We start from the raw sequence: 15,939 nt of genomic DNA on the forward strand, positions 1-15,939 counted from the left end.
CTTGTTTTTAGACACACCTTTTTTGCAGTGTACATGCATTTGAGCATGAAATATGTTAAGTTACTGCACTGTAAACATATTTAAAATTGCAGTTTCATCATATCTGGTTGAGTGCACGCTCCTATATGTGGCCCTGTGGTAGTGTCAAAGAAAAGCTGTGGCCCCCTGCAGCATTTAAGTTGCCCATCCCTGCTCTATTCAGACCCCAGCCTGTGAGCACTATTTCCTATAACCCCGCTCAAGATCAATTTGATCAAACTGAAATTTCTGTCGAGCGTCCCCGCAGTGTCCGAGATTGGCTGCCCTCACCAAATGTTCTCTGAGGAGCGAGGGGGCATCTTTTGCTATTTTTCTGTCGGATTGCAATTTATGTCTTCAATATAGTGCCGAGTCAGCAGCACCCATAACTCTCCCACCTGTCGTCACCTCGTGTGAACCCGGTAGAAAACTCTATTCTTTTACTGTGAACTTCTGGCAACCACAGCTGCCGGGATTTTAACCGTAAATTAAACAGATTATTTTTTTCTACAGTGTAGGCACTGGAAAAAAAAGATGATTTTTTAAAATAAGTCCAAAAATACTTAATTTGAGCAATTGTAGCTTGAAAAGCCTGACTGTAGTAACATTAAAATAAGCCAGAAATACTTGAAACAAGCATGTTTTTTCTCATTTTAGTATCTGTGGATAGACACTGGTGGTAGAAAATGCTTTTGAAATAACATTCAAACTAAATGCAACTTAAAGTTGCCCGGCAGCACATTCATAATCTCCATGGCAACGCCTCTCAAATCTAAGGACGAGTCATTACAGAGTTTATTGTTTATTGTTTTATTTGGATCCCCATTAATTAGTTGCAGCACAACTGCAGCTATTCTTCCTGAGGTCCGACATATAATATACAGTACATACAACTTAAATTAAAACAAACTTAAATAATTAACAATGGGAATAGTGAAGAAAAAAGAAACAAAAGAAAACACCAAAAATAAAACCAAGAATATAAAATATAGCAAATCATAAAAGTCAGGATCTTTTATACATTCTTTACACTTTTTACATTTAACGAGTCAGTCGTTATTGTCACCCTACCAGCAAAATAGTTTGCTTCCTCATCCGATGTGAACTCCTCTGGTCCCTGCTCTGCTAATTAAACCTCCTCCACTGTAGGTGTTGTTGTTGTTGTTGTTGTTGTTGTTGTTGTTGTTGTTGTTGCAGAGAAACGGTGAGACAGAGACGAGAGGAAACACGGCGACACTAACTAACTGATTTATTTCATTTTGAAGGGAAGACCAGAGGAGCCTTCTCTTTGCCCAAAGGAGCCCGAAATGTGTTTTTAAATGAAACCGAAGACTCTAGAAATGTTGTGGGTGAGTGACGGAGGTTTGTGAGCGGTGGACATCCGGACAGAAGAAACTCTGCTGCTCTGTAGTGTCAACAACCTGTTATCATCTCTGACTGAAACACGGCCGAAGGTTTTCACATCCTGTCTGCACACACAGGGACATCTCCAAAAATAGAATAGAGTGAAAATGTTCAATATTTTTTGTCAGTTATTTCAGAAAGTGAAACTCGTACATTATATAGATTCATTACACATAGAGTGAAATATTTCAAGCCTGTTTTTCTTGTAATTTTGATGATTCTGGCTGAGAGATAATGAAAACCCAAAACTCAGTGTCTCAGAAAATTAGAATAAAAAAGATCAAAGACCATCAATATTCTCATTTTATACTGACACACTGAGTTTTGTGTTTTCATTATCTCTAAGCCAGAATCATCAAAATTACAAGAAAAAACTAACAAATTTACGAGAAAAAAAATTAAATTTACAAGAAAAACAAAAAACAAAATCATGATTAAAAAAATCTCAAATGTATGAGAAAAAGACAAATTTACAAGGAAAAAAAAATCACAAATTATGTGAGAGAAAAATCAAAAAATTTACAAGAAAAAATCAAAAAATTTAAGACAAAAAAATACAAATTTATGATTAAAAAAAATCAAAAAATTAATGCGAAAAAAACAAATTTACGAGAGAAAAAAATCTCAAATTTATATTAAAAAAGTTCCATTTTACAAGAAAATAATGACAAATTTAAGAGAAAAAAAATCTAATTTATGAGAAAAAAATCACAAAATTACAAGAAAAACAGCCTTGGAATATTTCACTCTATGTATAATGAATCTATATAATGTATGAGTTTCGCTTTTTGAAATGATTGACAAAAAATATTGAACTTTTTCATGATATTCTATTTTTTTTTTTAGATGCACCTGTAATCAATATGAAAAACAAAGAGAGTTGTGTATGAGTCCTTAAAGGATTCATTGATTGAAACACTCAGCTGCAGGATGTGAATGAACGGAGTGTTTCAGTAAAACTTTTCCCTGCAGGCTGCTACAGCGAGGAGGAAAGCTGACATTTAACCTTTTTCTTTAACTTCTTCAAACGTCTCCGTAGAGCAAAAACTGAACCAAACTTCTGTGTGATGTCCACCGCCGCAAACAAACAGGTTGTTTCTGTACCTGCTTAACTTACCTGTCTGTGTCTTTATCTTTCCTAACCCTCCTCCACTTCCGCCGCTGCTCCTGCTACAAACTTGGCAAAGGTTACCTTAAGATGTTTCTCATTCCTCCTGGAGCTAGACATGTGATCATCCAAGAACATGAGGCCTCCCCTCAAATTCTTGGTAAGTGTGACTTTTCAAACTCTAACACAAAAAAGACAAAAAAATACAAATTTATGATTAAAAAAAATCAAAAACTTCAAGCGAAAGCTACAAATTTACGAGAAAAAAAATCTCAAATTTATGATTGAAAAATTCCATTTTACAAGAAAAAAAATGACAGATTTATGAGAAAAAAATCTCAAATTTATGATTGAAAAATTCCATTTTACAGGAAAAAAAATCTCAAATTTATGATTAAAAAAAACCACAAAATTACAAGAAAAAAATCTCAAATTTACAAGAAATAAATCAAAAATTAAAGACAAAAAATACAAATTTATGCAAAAAAAAAAAATTCATGCGAAAAATACAAATTTACAAGAAAAAAATTCTCAAATTTATAATAAAAAAATTCTATTTTACAAGAAAAATATTACAAAACATGAGGCCTCCCCTCAAATTCCTGGTAAGTCTGACTTTCGAACACTAACACAAAAAAGACAAAAAAATTCAAAATTTATGATTGAAAAAAATCAAAAATTTAAGACAAAAAATACAAATTCATACTAAAAAAAATAAAAAAATTAATGCGAAAAATACAAATATCGAGAAAAAAATCTCAAATTTATGATAAAAATATTCCATTTTACAAGAAAAAAATGACAAATTTATGAGAAAAAAATCTCAAATTTATGAGAAAAAACCCCCACAAAATTACAAGAAAAAAACTCAAATTTAAAAGAAAAAAATCTAAAATTTAAGACAAAAAATACAAATTTACGAGAAAAAAAATCTCAAATTTATGATAAAAAAATTCCATTTTACAAGAAAAAAATTACAAAACATGAGGCCTCCCCTCAAATTCTTGGTAAGTGTGACTTTTCGAACACTAACACACAGCGTGAAACCGAGGAAAAATATCACCGTCCTCCTCGTGTTTCCCTGGAAGACTAATGAGAACATACGCTGCAAATTCATAGATAATAGGCTCTGCATAATTTATTCCTTGTCACCTCTCAGATGGAGAAACTTAGTCTTCATTTTGCTCATTTATTATTAACCAATCTATTAAGATATATTATAGATTAATGGGTTCTCTCTTGACTGCAAAAATTGATTTTTTTTTTTGGAATTGCATTTTCACGACTACGCTGAGGAGAATTCACAGTGGTAATCAGAGATATTGAGAAAGAATCAGCATGATTCATGAGCAGGATAATAGGAAATTAAATACCTCATATTGGTGTGTAGGTTAGATTGTGATGAGAACATTTTGAACACAGTCAGAGGAGAAAAACACAAATAATCCTGATATATGTCTTCATATGTTTGAGTGGCAGAGAAAGAACATTATTCTAGAAGCACAAAGTCCTCAGAAGGGCCGGGGTTGATTGATAAGCTCATTTTGTTAGCTTCTCAACGATTAAAATAAGGTGAGCAGCTGTCTCTAAGAGATTAGTATAACCACTGAAATGGAATAAGAATAGAACAGACATATCAGTTGGATCAATTGTCTTTTTATCCAATGTTAATATCAGAAATACTCATCGATTAAACTTCTCCGTCATTTGTTAACAGAGGCCACTTATGAGATCATTAGTCGTGTTTCCTTTAGGGCAGGGGTCTCAAACTCAAATTTCCTGGGGGCCACTGGAGGCAGTATCAAAATGACCAAAAAGAGACACAAAATTACTAAAAAATGACACAAAATGACAGAAAAAAACGAAATTACTTAGAAAAGTCACAAAATGACCAAAGAAAAGACAGAAAATGACTGAAAAAACACAAAATTACAAAAAAAAGACACAAAATTACCAAAAAAGACACAAAATGACATTACATAACATTTCCACTTCTTCTTGCGGTAACAACAACACGGTAGATAATAAACGCTCCGGTAGCAGCTGCCTTTCTTTTTGTTAACGTCGTCATAGAAACAAGTGAAACAAAGCTCCAGCTGGAGCAATAAAGGGACCTTCAACACACAACACGGTAAAGTGCCATTCATATAAAACTCACATTAAACTTTCATATCAGTGGGGGCCACAAAATATCGTCACGCAGCCACTGATCATAAACAAACCAGCATGTGTAATTATGCACAGCGTCTCTACGCTGATCATAAACAACGTGATCGTGAATTAACCAGCATCGCTAACTGTGCACAGAGTGTCCCGTGCTTGTTGTAAACAAAAAGAGATCACTAAGTGAACTAAGTGAACCTCCTGCAGCAGCAGCACATACACACTGTACTGCTACAGAGCTAACTGTTAGCCTATTAGCAATTTGCAGACTGGACGCTAAGGGTTTAGCATCCCCTCCGGCTCTGCAGCTGGGAGAGACTGCTGCAGGAGGAATGTGTTGCCGACAAAAGGAAAGGAAACTGAGAGGAGCTCTGCCCCGCAAAGCAAAAAGGCAATAACTAGGCAGAGTGCAGAACTGAAAAAAATGACTTTAAATTTATCCTGTCATTCAGCCGTTTGGTTACTGTACAAACGACTACCATTTTTCTCCAAAACGACACACATTTGAGATAAGAGGTTTTGTCACATAACAAAGGATGCCTTGAAAGTAATGAAAATGATAATAACTCATTTTTGACCAAAATTGCAGTTACTCGGGGCGTTCCCGGTGGCACACCTGGTAGAGCGCATACCACAGAGGCCCGGGCAGCCCGGGTTCGAATCCGGCTCGGAGCCCTTTCCCGCATGTCTTCCCCTCTGTCTCCCCCTTTCACTCTCAATCTCTCCTGTCAATAAAGCTAAAAAATGCCCAAAAAATATAAAAATAAAAAAATAAAATTAAAAAAATGCAGTTACTGCCTTTTTGCTTTGTAGGGCAGAGCTGTGAAGGTCCTCTCAGCAATTAGAATATATAAAAGGTTTACTTGAAATAATAAGAAAAATAAAAACATGTAATGAAAAGTTATGTAGATGCTTGATTATTTTAGAGAGTAAAGACAAGCAATAGATGCAATAAAACAGCTGTTTAAAATCCTCCTGTAAAACAGTTTTGGTTGAGCATTTAAATGTGAAGCTGCATTTGGTGCTGAATTTTTATGCATTAGTATTTCTTAAGCAGGTGTCAAGTAACCTGGAACATGTTTCACACACTGCATGTGACTTGGCTGTAGTGCGAATAACATTTCAGTCAGAATATTTTTTTTCCATGAATACTAATTAAAGCAGCTGGAAATGAACAAACACAACTAATGAGACCTATTAAGTCTGTTTTATAACAAGCCTTTCACAGGTGAAGAAACACTTTGTTATTCCCTTTAAGCAACAACTGTAGGATCCATATAAAGACTTTGTCCGACAGATGATTGACAGCATGAAAGAGGTGGCTAATCTTTCTGTTTCTTCTCCTGCGACTGGCCCGAGGAAAGCATCATTTATTCAGCATCTGTGAGGTGAAATAGGTCAGCATTGATCCAAGCAGCGTGGGCTCAACAACTCTGAACCTCAACTCAAGGAAAAGCAGCAATACTATACTAAAATACTAAAAATATATAAAAGTCCTGCATTCAAACTCTTCTCTAAGTAAAAGTTCAAAGGTTTACTAGCATTGGAATTCACTGAAAGTACCGAAAGAAAACATCCTGATTGATGCATTAATGTGTTCATGACTTTAGTGTTACAGCTGGTAAATGTGGATCCAGTCTGATTTAAAAAAAAAAAAAAGTTATGTAAAAATTACCAAAACAAGACACAAAATGATTGAAATAGAAACAAATTGACCAAGAATAGATATAAAAATTACCCAAAAGACACAAAATGACCAAAAATAGATTTAAAAATTACCAAAAAAGACACAACATTATGGAAATAGAAACAAGTTGACCGAAAATAGATGTAAAAATGACTAAAAAGACACAAATAACCAAAAATAGATGTAAAATTGACTAAAAAAGACACAAAATGACCAAAAACAGATGTAAAAATTAACCAAAAATAGATGTAAAAATGTCTAAAAAAGACACAAAATGACACAAACTTACCTAAAAAAGACACAAAAATACCCCCAAAAAGGGCAAAATTAACACCAAAAAACAAAATGTCCAAAGAATCTGAGGTAAACTGAGATGAACGTGTACGCTTCAGTTATTTATCTGACACTTCTGCCCTGAGCAACGTTAGAGGAGAGGAGGAGGACATAAAATAACCAACATAAATAAATAAATAAATAAATAAACAGGTGTGTGTGTGGAGTTCATCTCTGAAGTAAAGGGACGGCAAGAAAAAAAAGATAAATGCTTGAAAGTATTAAAGCAACGAACATGATGTGAAATAATGAATATAAAGCAGTGAATGAGTTTAAAAGCAGACAGAAACAGCTGTTAGAACAGCAGACAGATGTTCTGTCTGAAAACTAGAACAGAACATCCAAATGTCTCAAACTGGAGAAAAGTAAAAGTACTCAATGCAGAGAAATGTCTGCTGTGTGTAATATTTCCTGTATATTATATCATCAGATAATTATTAGCCATGTATAATTATAATCAGGATTTTACTGTTGTAGTTGATTATTTTCATGATGGGTTAATTTGCTAATCATTATTTTCTCTGTTAATCTATTCACTGCTTGATTTGTAAAAATTCTGGAAATAGAAGCTCATTGGTAGAAAGTGAGCATGAAAATGCCAATAAAATATTCTTTAAATTCTGAAAATAGTGAGAAAAATAGTTAATTACCAAAAAAGACACAAAATTATCTCAATAGAAACAAAAGTATTGAAATAGAAACAAATTGACCAAAAATAGATGTAAAATTGACTAAAAAATACACAAAATGCCCAAAAATAGATGTAAAATTGATTAAAAAATACACAAAATGACCAAAAATAGATGTAAAATTGACTAAAAAATACACAAAATGACCAAAAATAGATGTAAAAATGACTAAAAAAGACGCAAAATGACCAAAAATAGATGTAAAAATGACCAAAAAAGACCCAAAATTATTGAAATAGAAACAAATTGACCAAAAATACATGTAAAAATGACTAAAAAAGACACAAAATGACCAAAAAGACACAAAAATACCCCGAAAAAGGGCAAAATTACCAACAAAAGAATCATCAATAGATAGATATGCGCTCTGTGTGGCTGCAGACATCCTCCATGCTGCAGGTCACGCTTCGCCTCATTCGGCAGCTTTAACCAGCAGCTGGTGGAGCAAAGTTCCAGTCCCACAAATCGTTTTTTAAGCACAAATCGTTGAGTATGAGGAGAGAATCAGAGCTGGACTGGAGCGCTGCCTGGTTACTGTTGCCAGGCTGTGATTGGACATTTCAGGGAGTTCAACAAACAGTCAGTCATGTCTTTACCAAAAAAGACACAAAATTATTGAAATATAAACAAATTGACCATAAATAGATGGGAAAATTACCAAAAGAGACACAAAATTACCAAAAATAGATGGGAAAATGACTAAAAAAGACACAAAATGACCAAAAATAGATGTAAAAGTTACCAAAGAAGACACAAAATTATTGAAATAGAAACAAATTGACCAAAAAAGACACAAAATGACCAAAAATAGATGTAAAAATGACCAAAAAAGACACAAAATTAACAAAAATAGATGTAAAACTTACCAAAAAAGACACAAAATTAAAAAAAAATAGATGTAAAAATTAACCAAAAATAGATGTAAAAATTAACCAAAAATAGATGTAAAAATTGACCAAAAATATATGTAAAAATGACTAAAAAAGACACAAAATGACCAAAAAGACACAAAAATACCCCCAAAAAGGGCAAAATTACCAACAAAAGAATCATCAATCAGGAAAACCATGTTAAATGTCTAGATATCTGCTGAGTTTTTTAGTTTTTTAATAGTTTTTTAAGCACAAATCGTTGAGTATGAGGAGAGAATCAGAGCTGGACTGGACCACTGCCTGGTTACCGTTGCTAGGCTGTGATTGGACGTTTCAGGGAGTTCAACAAACAGTCAGTCGTGTCTTTCTTCAGAGCAGTTTGTCATATGAAAGTCATTCTGTGCAAGAAGACTTTTTTCTTTTCTTCCCTCGTCTCTGAGGATAACAAGTCGAGTCAGTTGTATTTATATTCCCCAAAAATCACTCGTCACTAGTTGGCCTCGGGGAACATCACAAAAGCTTATGTCAGTAAAAATAGTCACTTTCTATTTAGCATGCAGGGAGTGATAATAAGGACGTATGTCTGCCTCGAGCCATCAAGATCATCGTTTCATTTCCTGCTGTTGTTATCTGATGTAGAAGCTGGTGGAGGAGACGGAGTGTCCCTCTGCTCCGTCTCCAGGTTCATTAATACACCACACTGTAAAGAAAAAACCTGTTGTTTTTACGGTAAAAAAAATATATTTTAAAATACTTTTTTTAATATTACGGTAAAAAGATTTTGGCACTGTTGATTTCACGTTTGAGATCGCCATTTTATTCCATTTTTTACCGTATAAATAAAAAGGTTTTTGGTAATTTTTACATCAAAAAATTATTTTAAAAAGACACAAAATTACAAAAAAAGACACCAAATTACTAAAAAAGACACCAAATTACCAAAAAAGACACAAAATTACCAACAAAAAAACCCACAAAATTATTTTTAAGAACACTAAATTATTTTAAAAAGACACAAAATTACCAAACAAGACACAAAATTATTTTAAAAAGAAACACTAAATTATTTTAAAAAGACACAAAATTATTTAAAAAAACCCACTAAAATATTTTAAAAAGACACAAAATTACCATAAAAAGACACAAAATTACCAAATTCCACACACAACACGGTAAAGTGCCATTCATATAAAACTCACATTAAACTTTCATATCAAGGTGGGAGCCACAAAATATCATCACGAGGGCCACAATTGGCCCGCGGGCCACGAGTTTGAGACCCCTGTATTACAGTTTATTTGTTACACATGCACGGTACCAGAGTATTTTACAGTGGAGTAATGTATTTATTCATTTTAAACTGTAAAAAACACTGTTTTGGCTGATTTTATACATTTACAGTGTTTCATTGTTACTGAAACTGAATCGACCCATTTATCATTTCACTGTCTTTTACTGTCATGGTTTAACATTTTTTCATCGTAAAATCTACAGAGATTTTTTACAGTGACAGTCACCTTTATACATATATGCATAAATGAAATTCAGCTTGAATATGATGCGTTTGAAAGCCTTATGATAAGGTCTTAACCCCCGCTGATTAGGACACAATGAAGCCGTCAGAAGCTCTGAATAACTGGTCATTGGCCCTAATTTTCCTCCCGCTCTAAGTGGATTTCTTGATAAGCTTTGACAGGCAGAAGGAACTTTTCCAGCTCAGTCTCCAATCAGACTCAATCACAGAAGGGAGTAATTCTAGGGTGAGCTGGTACTGATTGTTATACAGTGACGAGGATGATTAATAATATAGGAAGGAAAAGCATTTATTCATAGTGCGTTCAAGTGAATTTAAATTACATATAGAACTGAAACTGTATGGAAATTTCTGTTTTTTTCCTGTCCTTTTATTTATGCAGATTTATAACCTGAAACTCACTGTGGAAGAAAGTACATTTGAGCCACTTAAGCAATTTAGAGAAAATCACATTTATTGCCCAATTAAAAAACAAACAAAAAAAACCCTGAAACAGCTGTTGTTTCACACAAAAAGCTGCTGAATATCCTTCAGTTATGTTTGTTTTTTGCACAAACTACATTTATAACCTCAGTGTGAAATTGATTTTGTGGTTTTAATGACTGCTTTTAAATCCCTCCTAAATTACTTACTAAAAAGTAATATTATTATAGTATGATACTAATATTAATACCTACAGTCATGGAAAAAATTATTAGACCACCCTTGTTTTCTTCAGTTTATTCTTCATTTTAATGCCTGGTACAACTAAAGGTTCATTTGTTTGGACAAATATAATGATAACAACAAAAATAGCTGATAAGAGTTTAATTTAAGAGCTGATATCTAGACATTTTCATGGGTTTGTTGATAAAGATTTTAGTTATTATCAATAATCTTTCCATGACTGTAGATGTAAAAAAGGACAAAGAAGACACAAAATGACCAAAAATAGATGTAAAAATTACCAAAAAAGACACAAAATTATCAAAATAGAAACAAATTGACCAAAAATAGATGTAAAAATTACCGAAAAAGACACAAAATTATCGAAATAGAAACAAATTGACCCAAAAATAGATGACAAAAGAGACAAAATGAGTTAAAAAGACACAAAATTACCAACAAAAGGCACAAAATGACTAAAAAACACAAAAAATACCCCAAAAAAGGGCAAAATTACCAACAAAAGACAAAATTACCAAAGAATCTGAGGTGAACTGTTCCCCAGCAGAGCAGTGTTGGAGTTGGAGCTGATATCTAGACATTTAACATGGTTTTCTGGATAACAAACAAAATCATTATCAATAAAAACCATGTTAAATGTCTAGATATCAGCTCTTAAATTAAACTCTTATGAGCCGTTTTTGTTGTTATCATTATATTTGTCCAAACAAATGTACCTTTAGTTGTACCGGACATTAAAATGAACAAGAAATTGAAGAAAACAAGGGTCTAATTATTTTTTCCTTGACTGTAAGAAAAGGATCTAAGCACTTCTGTCCATGCTGTCAATGATTACCCAGAATTCCTAACGAGTACTAACCATAATAGTACACATACTTACTGAAGCAGCTGTAATGGTCCTGTGATGGAGAACATAAAGCTGAAAGGCCACAGAGCGGTCAGTGGCTACAGACCAGATGAAATAGCCTCCATCATCACAAAGCATCAATAACTGACAAACCTCTGAAAGATGAAATAGGAACAGAAATAGTTATTTTTACTGAAGTGTGCAGCCGTGGAGGAAAAGGAAGAAACTTTGTGGAAGAACACAATTAGATCTAGTTTACACCGTCCTACTGGTGATTGTTCTGCTTTTATAATAAAGCTGCCTATTCCAGCATCACAATGATCCCTCTGCCGTAGTCCTGTAAACAGCATCCATCCTTCCCGACACTGTCATTATCTGTGAAATGACGTGTGCTGATGGATCACTTTGAAGATTTCTCTCACTCGCTTTCCTTTCAAAGACATCGCTTCCTGCTGTTAGTGATGCATTTCTGCCAAAAAAGTGTTGTTATTTCTTATATACTTGAGCTGAGACGACTCCAGAAACAGGCAGAATGTATTCATCACTACTTTAAAACTAGATGTGCATTAACTAAAGAGGTTTTACAGAAAAACTGCATGTTTTTGATTCTTCATTTGATAGACTCACCAGTTCAGATCTTATTTTCTTGTGCTAATAGACGTTCTCATAGAAACAGTAAATGGTTCAAACTAGGGCTGCACAATTAATCAAATTTTTTTTGTGATCACAATTTTAGCCGCCATTTGTAAATCCGCTGAAGCAGTGTTGCCAACTTAGCGACTTTGTTGCTATATTTAGCAACTTTTCAGACCCCCTTAGCTCTTCTTAACGAGCCACCGTTGTTAGGAAGAAGAGCCGAAGAGTAAGAACGAGTCGAAGAGGCACAGTCCTCCTGCAGCAGTCTTTCCCAGCTGCAGAGACGGAGGGGATGTTAACCCCTTAGCGTCCCGTATGCAAATTGCTAATAGGCTAACAGTTAGCTCTGTAGCAGTACAGTGTGTATGTGCTAATAGGCTAACAGTTAGCTCTGTAGCAGTACAGTGTGTATGAGCTAACAGGCTATCAGTTAGCTCTGTAGCAGTACAGTGTGTATTTTCTAACAGGCTATCAGTTAGCTCTGTAGCAGTACAGTGTGTATGTGCTAACAGGCTATCAGTTAGCTCTGTAGCAGTACAGTGTGTATGTGCTAACAGGCTATCAGTTAGCTCTGTAGCAGTACAGTGTGTATGTGCTAAAAAGCTAACAGTTAGCCTATTGTTTGTTTACAACAAGCACCGGACACTAAAACTGTTCCTATTGTTTGTGCAATAAAAATACAGATATTTTCCCTAACATGATGAATAATCTTGATTAATAACCGTGATTACAATATTGATCAAAAATAATTGTGATTATCGTTTTGGCCATAATCGTGAAGCCCTAGTTCAAAATATGTTTCCTTTACAAATGCAGTCTCCTTTAAAATATGTCTTTGTTGCCCCCCAGACTTGTGTTTCTTTCATGCTGTATTATTAGCTTCAGTGAGTCAGGTTTGAGTCATGTTTCTCCTAATGAGCCTTCAGAACATTTGCTCCTAGAAGACGAGGCTGGTTCCTTGTTATCACTCAGCATGATGCAGGCGTACATGTTAGCCTTGAGCACCACACAGAATAATATGTAGCAGAGACATGTGAGTCCTTTGAGCATCTTTTAATTGTTGCTCATTTGCATTTAAATGCATCAGATATATTTAAAGCTGCTGGCAAAAATGCCTGTTTTAATTTCAGCCTCAGCAGCCTGAGAAGTTTTATCATATCCCAAGTTTTGCAGCTTGTTATTTATAAATGATAGGATGAATTACACTTTGTAATGTTGAGGCATAATCATTCCAAATGAGTGCCGGGGGTTAGAGTCTCCATGAATCACTCTTTTGAGAGCACCGTTTTAGCTTTTTTGATCCGAGGGGAATCATTCAGAACTTTTCTAATTGAGAGAGTAAAGCCATTTCTTTGTCAGTGGCTCATAACCGAATGACTGATTACAGCAATCAAGAACCAGGCAACGGGGCATTACATCCTCAATGGGAAAGGAGAGGAGGTCAAGTCCAGGAGCTTCATCGACTTGGGCGTGGAGTGGCACTACATAATCGAGGACGACGTGGAGACGCTGCACACTGATGGACCTCTGCATGACCCCGTAGTGGTTCTGGTAATAAAACCTCCTTCCCTATCAAAACACAGATTCCACTCCTCTAGAAGCCTGTTGGCTGTTTAAAGTGAGCAGGACAGCCATCCACTTCAATCAGCTTTCAATTAATTCATTTTCTAACCACGATGTGTAGATTTTTTTAATAAAACCCATCAAATAACCAATGGAATAGTAACTAAACAACTTTGTTTTGATTTGAGGTGTATTTTAAGTATAAAGGATCCTGAATTTGCATGTTTGGGATCTAAAAATTGCCAAGGAAAGGCAACAAGTCCGCCAAATTGTGAGGTTGTTATAGTTAACAAAATCTAACGAAATAACGAAAACTAGAATTGAAAAAACATTTTCGTTAACTGAAATAAAAATAAAAACAAGAGTTTTTTGTTTTTTTTAAAACAATAACTAACTAAAACTTTATTTTGTGGTTACAAAACTAACTAAAATTGTCGTGAAAATGTCCTTCGTTTTCGTCTTTGTCTGCTTTTTTCATCCAGTGTTTCTATTAGAAAGAGGATTCTGTTAGTGAACATGCAGGAACACATGGTAAATATATTTACTGAGACTGGGATGTCTATACTCTAACTAAAATTAATAACCTTATTGGGTCTAAGATGGATAAACCAAACGAAATAAAGGCAAAATTTATTATGACCTCTTTGAATCTTGGACCCAACACAGAGCCCATTACAAAAAAACTAAAACTAACACTAAAACTAATAAAAACTAAACTAAAACTAAGCATTTTCAAAAACTAAACTAAAGCTAGCAAACTCACTCTAAAAACAAACTAAAACCAACTGAATTTGAAAACAAAATTTCACAACGAAATTAAAATAAGACTCATAAAAAAATCCAAAACTATTATAACCTTGGACCACATAAGTTGTTCATTTCTACCCTCAACTCGAATCGAAGCATTTCCAAAATTAAAAACAGTTGCCATTCTATACATGTTAATGTTGTGAAGTGATCGCACTTTTGTTTAGGCAAGAAAACAACTTCTTAAGGTGAAGGCACAACAGTGTTTATGTCCTGTTTTTGTTCGTTTGATCCATGTACTGTATCATCCCTCCTCACGGCCCAAATTGGACTTTGCTGCTTTTTATACTCCATAACCTCGTTTCTTCCTTTGCCTTTACACTCCGGAACGTCACTTCCGCATTGGCATCCTTTATTATGACTACAGCCACTAGAGGGCGCCACTAACTACAAACATAAACCACTCATGAGGTTGTTTTTTGTTGTTTTCAGTCGTGAAAAATCTTTGCTCTTCTAGAGGAAATCAGGCACCAATTAAACCACTCCTGTCTGCATGCTGCGACTCCTACGTACACATCATCTGTGATTTCACAGTGTTTTCAAAACCAGCAATAAAATCTTTAAATTACATCCAAAAGTGACAGTGGTAGTACAGTCTCTTCTCTTGTTAGTATTCTGGCAGCAGCTCTCTGAACCGGGTAGATATTTCTCCTGCTGACACCTGAGTGAGTTAATAAAAATTGCATTAATCAAACGTGGTAGACATCAAAGCATGGGTCTCCAGGTCTGCCAGGGATAGAAAAGACTTGCTGGTCTAAGTAGAATTAAACATGAATATCAAAACTTGACCACCTTAGTTACTTGAGCATCTGATGACAGGTCTGAATCTAAAACTACTCCTAGATTACCGGCTTCTAGCCGGTAATCTAGGAGTAGCCTTTGGTTAGAGGACATTTTTGATTATCTGGAGCTTAACACCAAAGAGAGGTGACCTACATGCAGATACACATCTGTATGTGTATATATATATATATATTTATATATATACAGCGGTGTGTCATCGATACATCGAGTCAGAAATGCAACAGGAGAAAGCCTCATTGAAACAGCATATAATGGAGCCCTCAGCCATATAGTGGAAAATGACATCATATGATCGATAATTGAAAATATATTTTTTCAAGCCAAAAGCCTAGATTGTAAAAGGTATTCATTTGTAAAAGATAAATGTATGCTCAAATTAGACTAGGATCAAAAATGTTTGAATGGGAGTCAATGGTGCAAAAAATGTCCTTAGGGCACACGTTTTTTTTACACAGTGAAATATCGCCCTATCAATTGATCCAAAAAAATGTTTTAAAAGTTGATAGAAAACTGATATCCTTGCAAAATTTGGTCCCACTAGCATGAACACAGGTAAAGTTATTGAGTATTTAAAATGGAAATGTGCAAAAAAATGTACCTAGGGGTGCACAAGGGTTAAATTTGTGGCTGTAGAATAATACGGGACCCAATATAGATCCCAGGGGAACACCACAAGATAGTGGGCCACCAGAGAAACATGGACAAACGCAGTGATTATTTTCATGTTTAATTCATATGCAGATTAATTCCTTTATTAATAGAATAGTTATTTGTCAACTTGTTAGAAAGCAATTTAATGAAGGCTATT

At 34.5% G+C, this 15,939-nt stretch overlaps 1 protein-coding gene across 1 annotated transcript in view; it reads left to right on the forward strand.

Annotated features, from left to right (window-relative positions):
- adamts3 (ADAM metallopeptidase with thrombospondin type 1 motif, 3) overlaps nt 1-15,939 on the forward strand; it is a 270,315-nt gene that overhangs the window by 216,745 nt on the left and 37,631 nt on the right. Inside the window, exons 16-18 of the mRNA XM_059338163.1 lie at nt 1,284-1,367; nt 2,610-2,690; nt 13,345-13,508. Coding sequence (XP_059194146.1) covers nt 1,284-1,367; nt 2,610-2,690; nt 13,345-13,508 — 329 coding nt within the window. The remainder of the gene's footprint in view (nt 1-1,283; nt 1,368-2,609; nt 2,691-13,344; nt 13,509-15,939) is intronic.

The sequence above is a fragment of the Centropristis striata genome, chromosome 7 (assembly GCF_030273125.1).
Source record: "Centropristis striata isolate RG_2023a ecotype Rhode Island chromosome 7, C.striata_1.0, whole genome shotgun sequence".
NCBI classification, from domain to species: Eukaryota; Metazoa; Chordata; class Actinopteri; order Perciformes; family Serranidae; genus Centropristis; species Centropristis striata.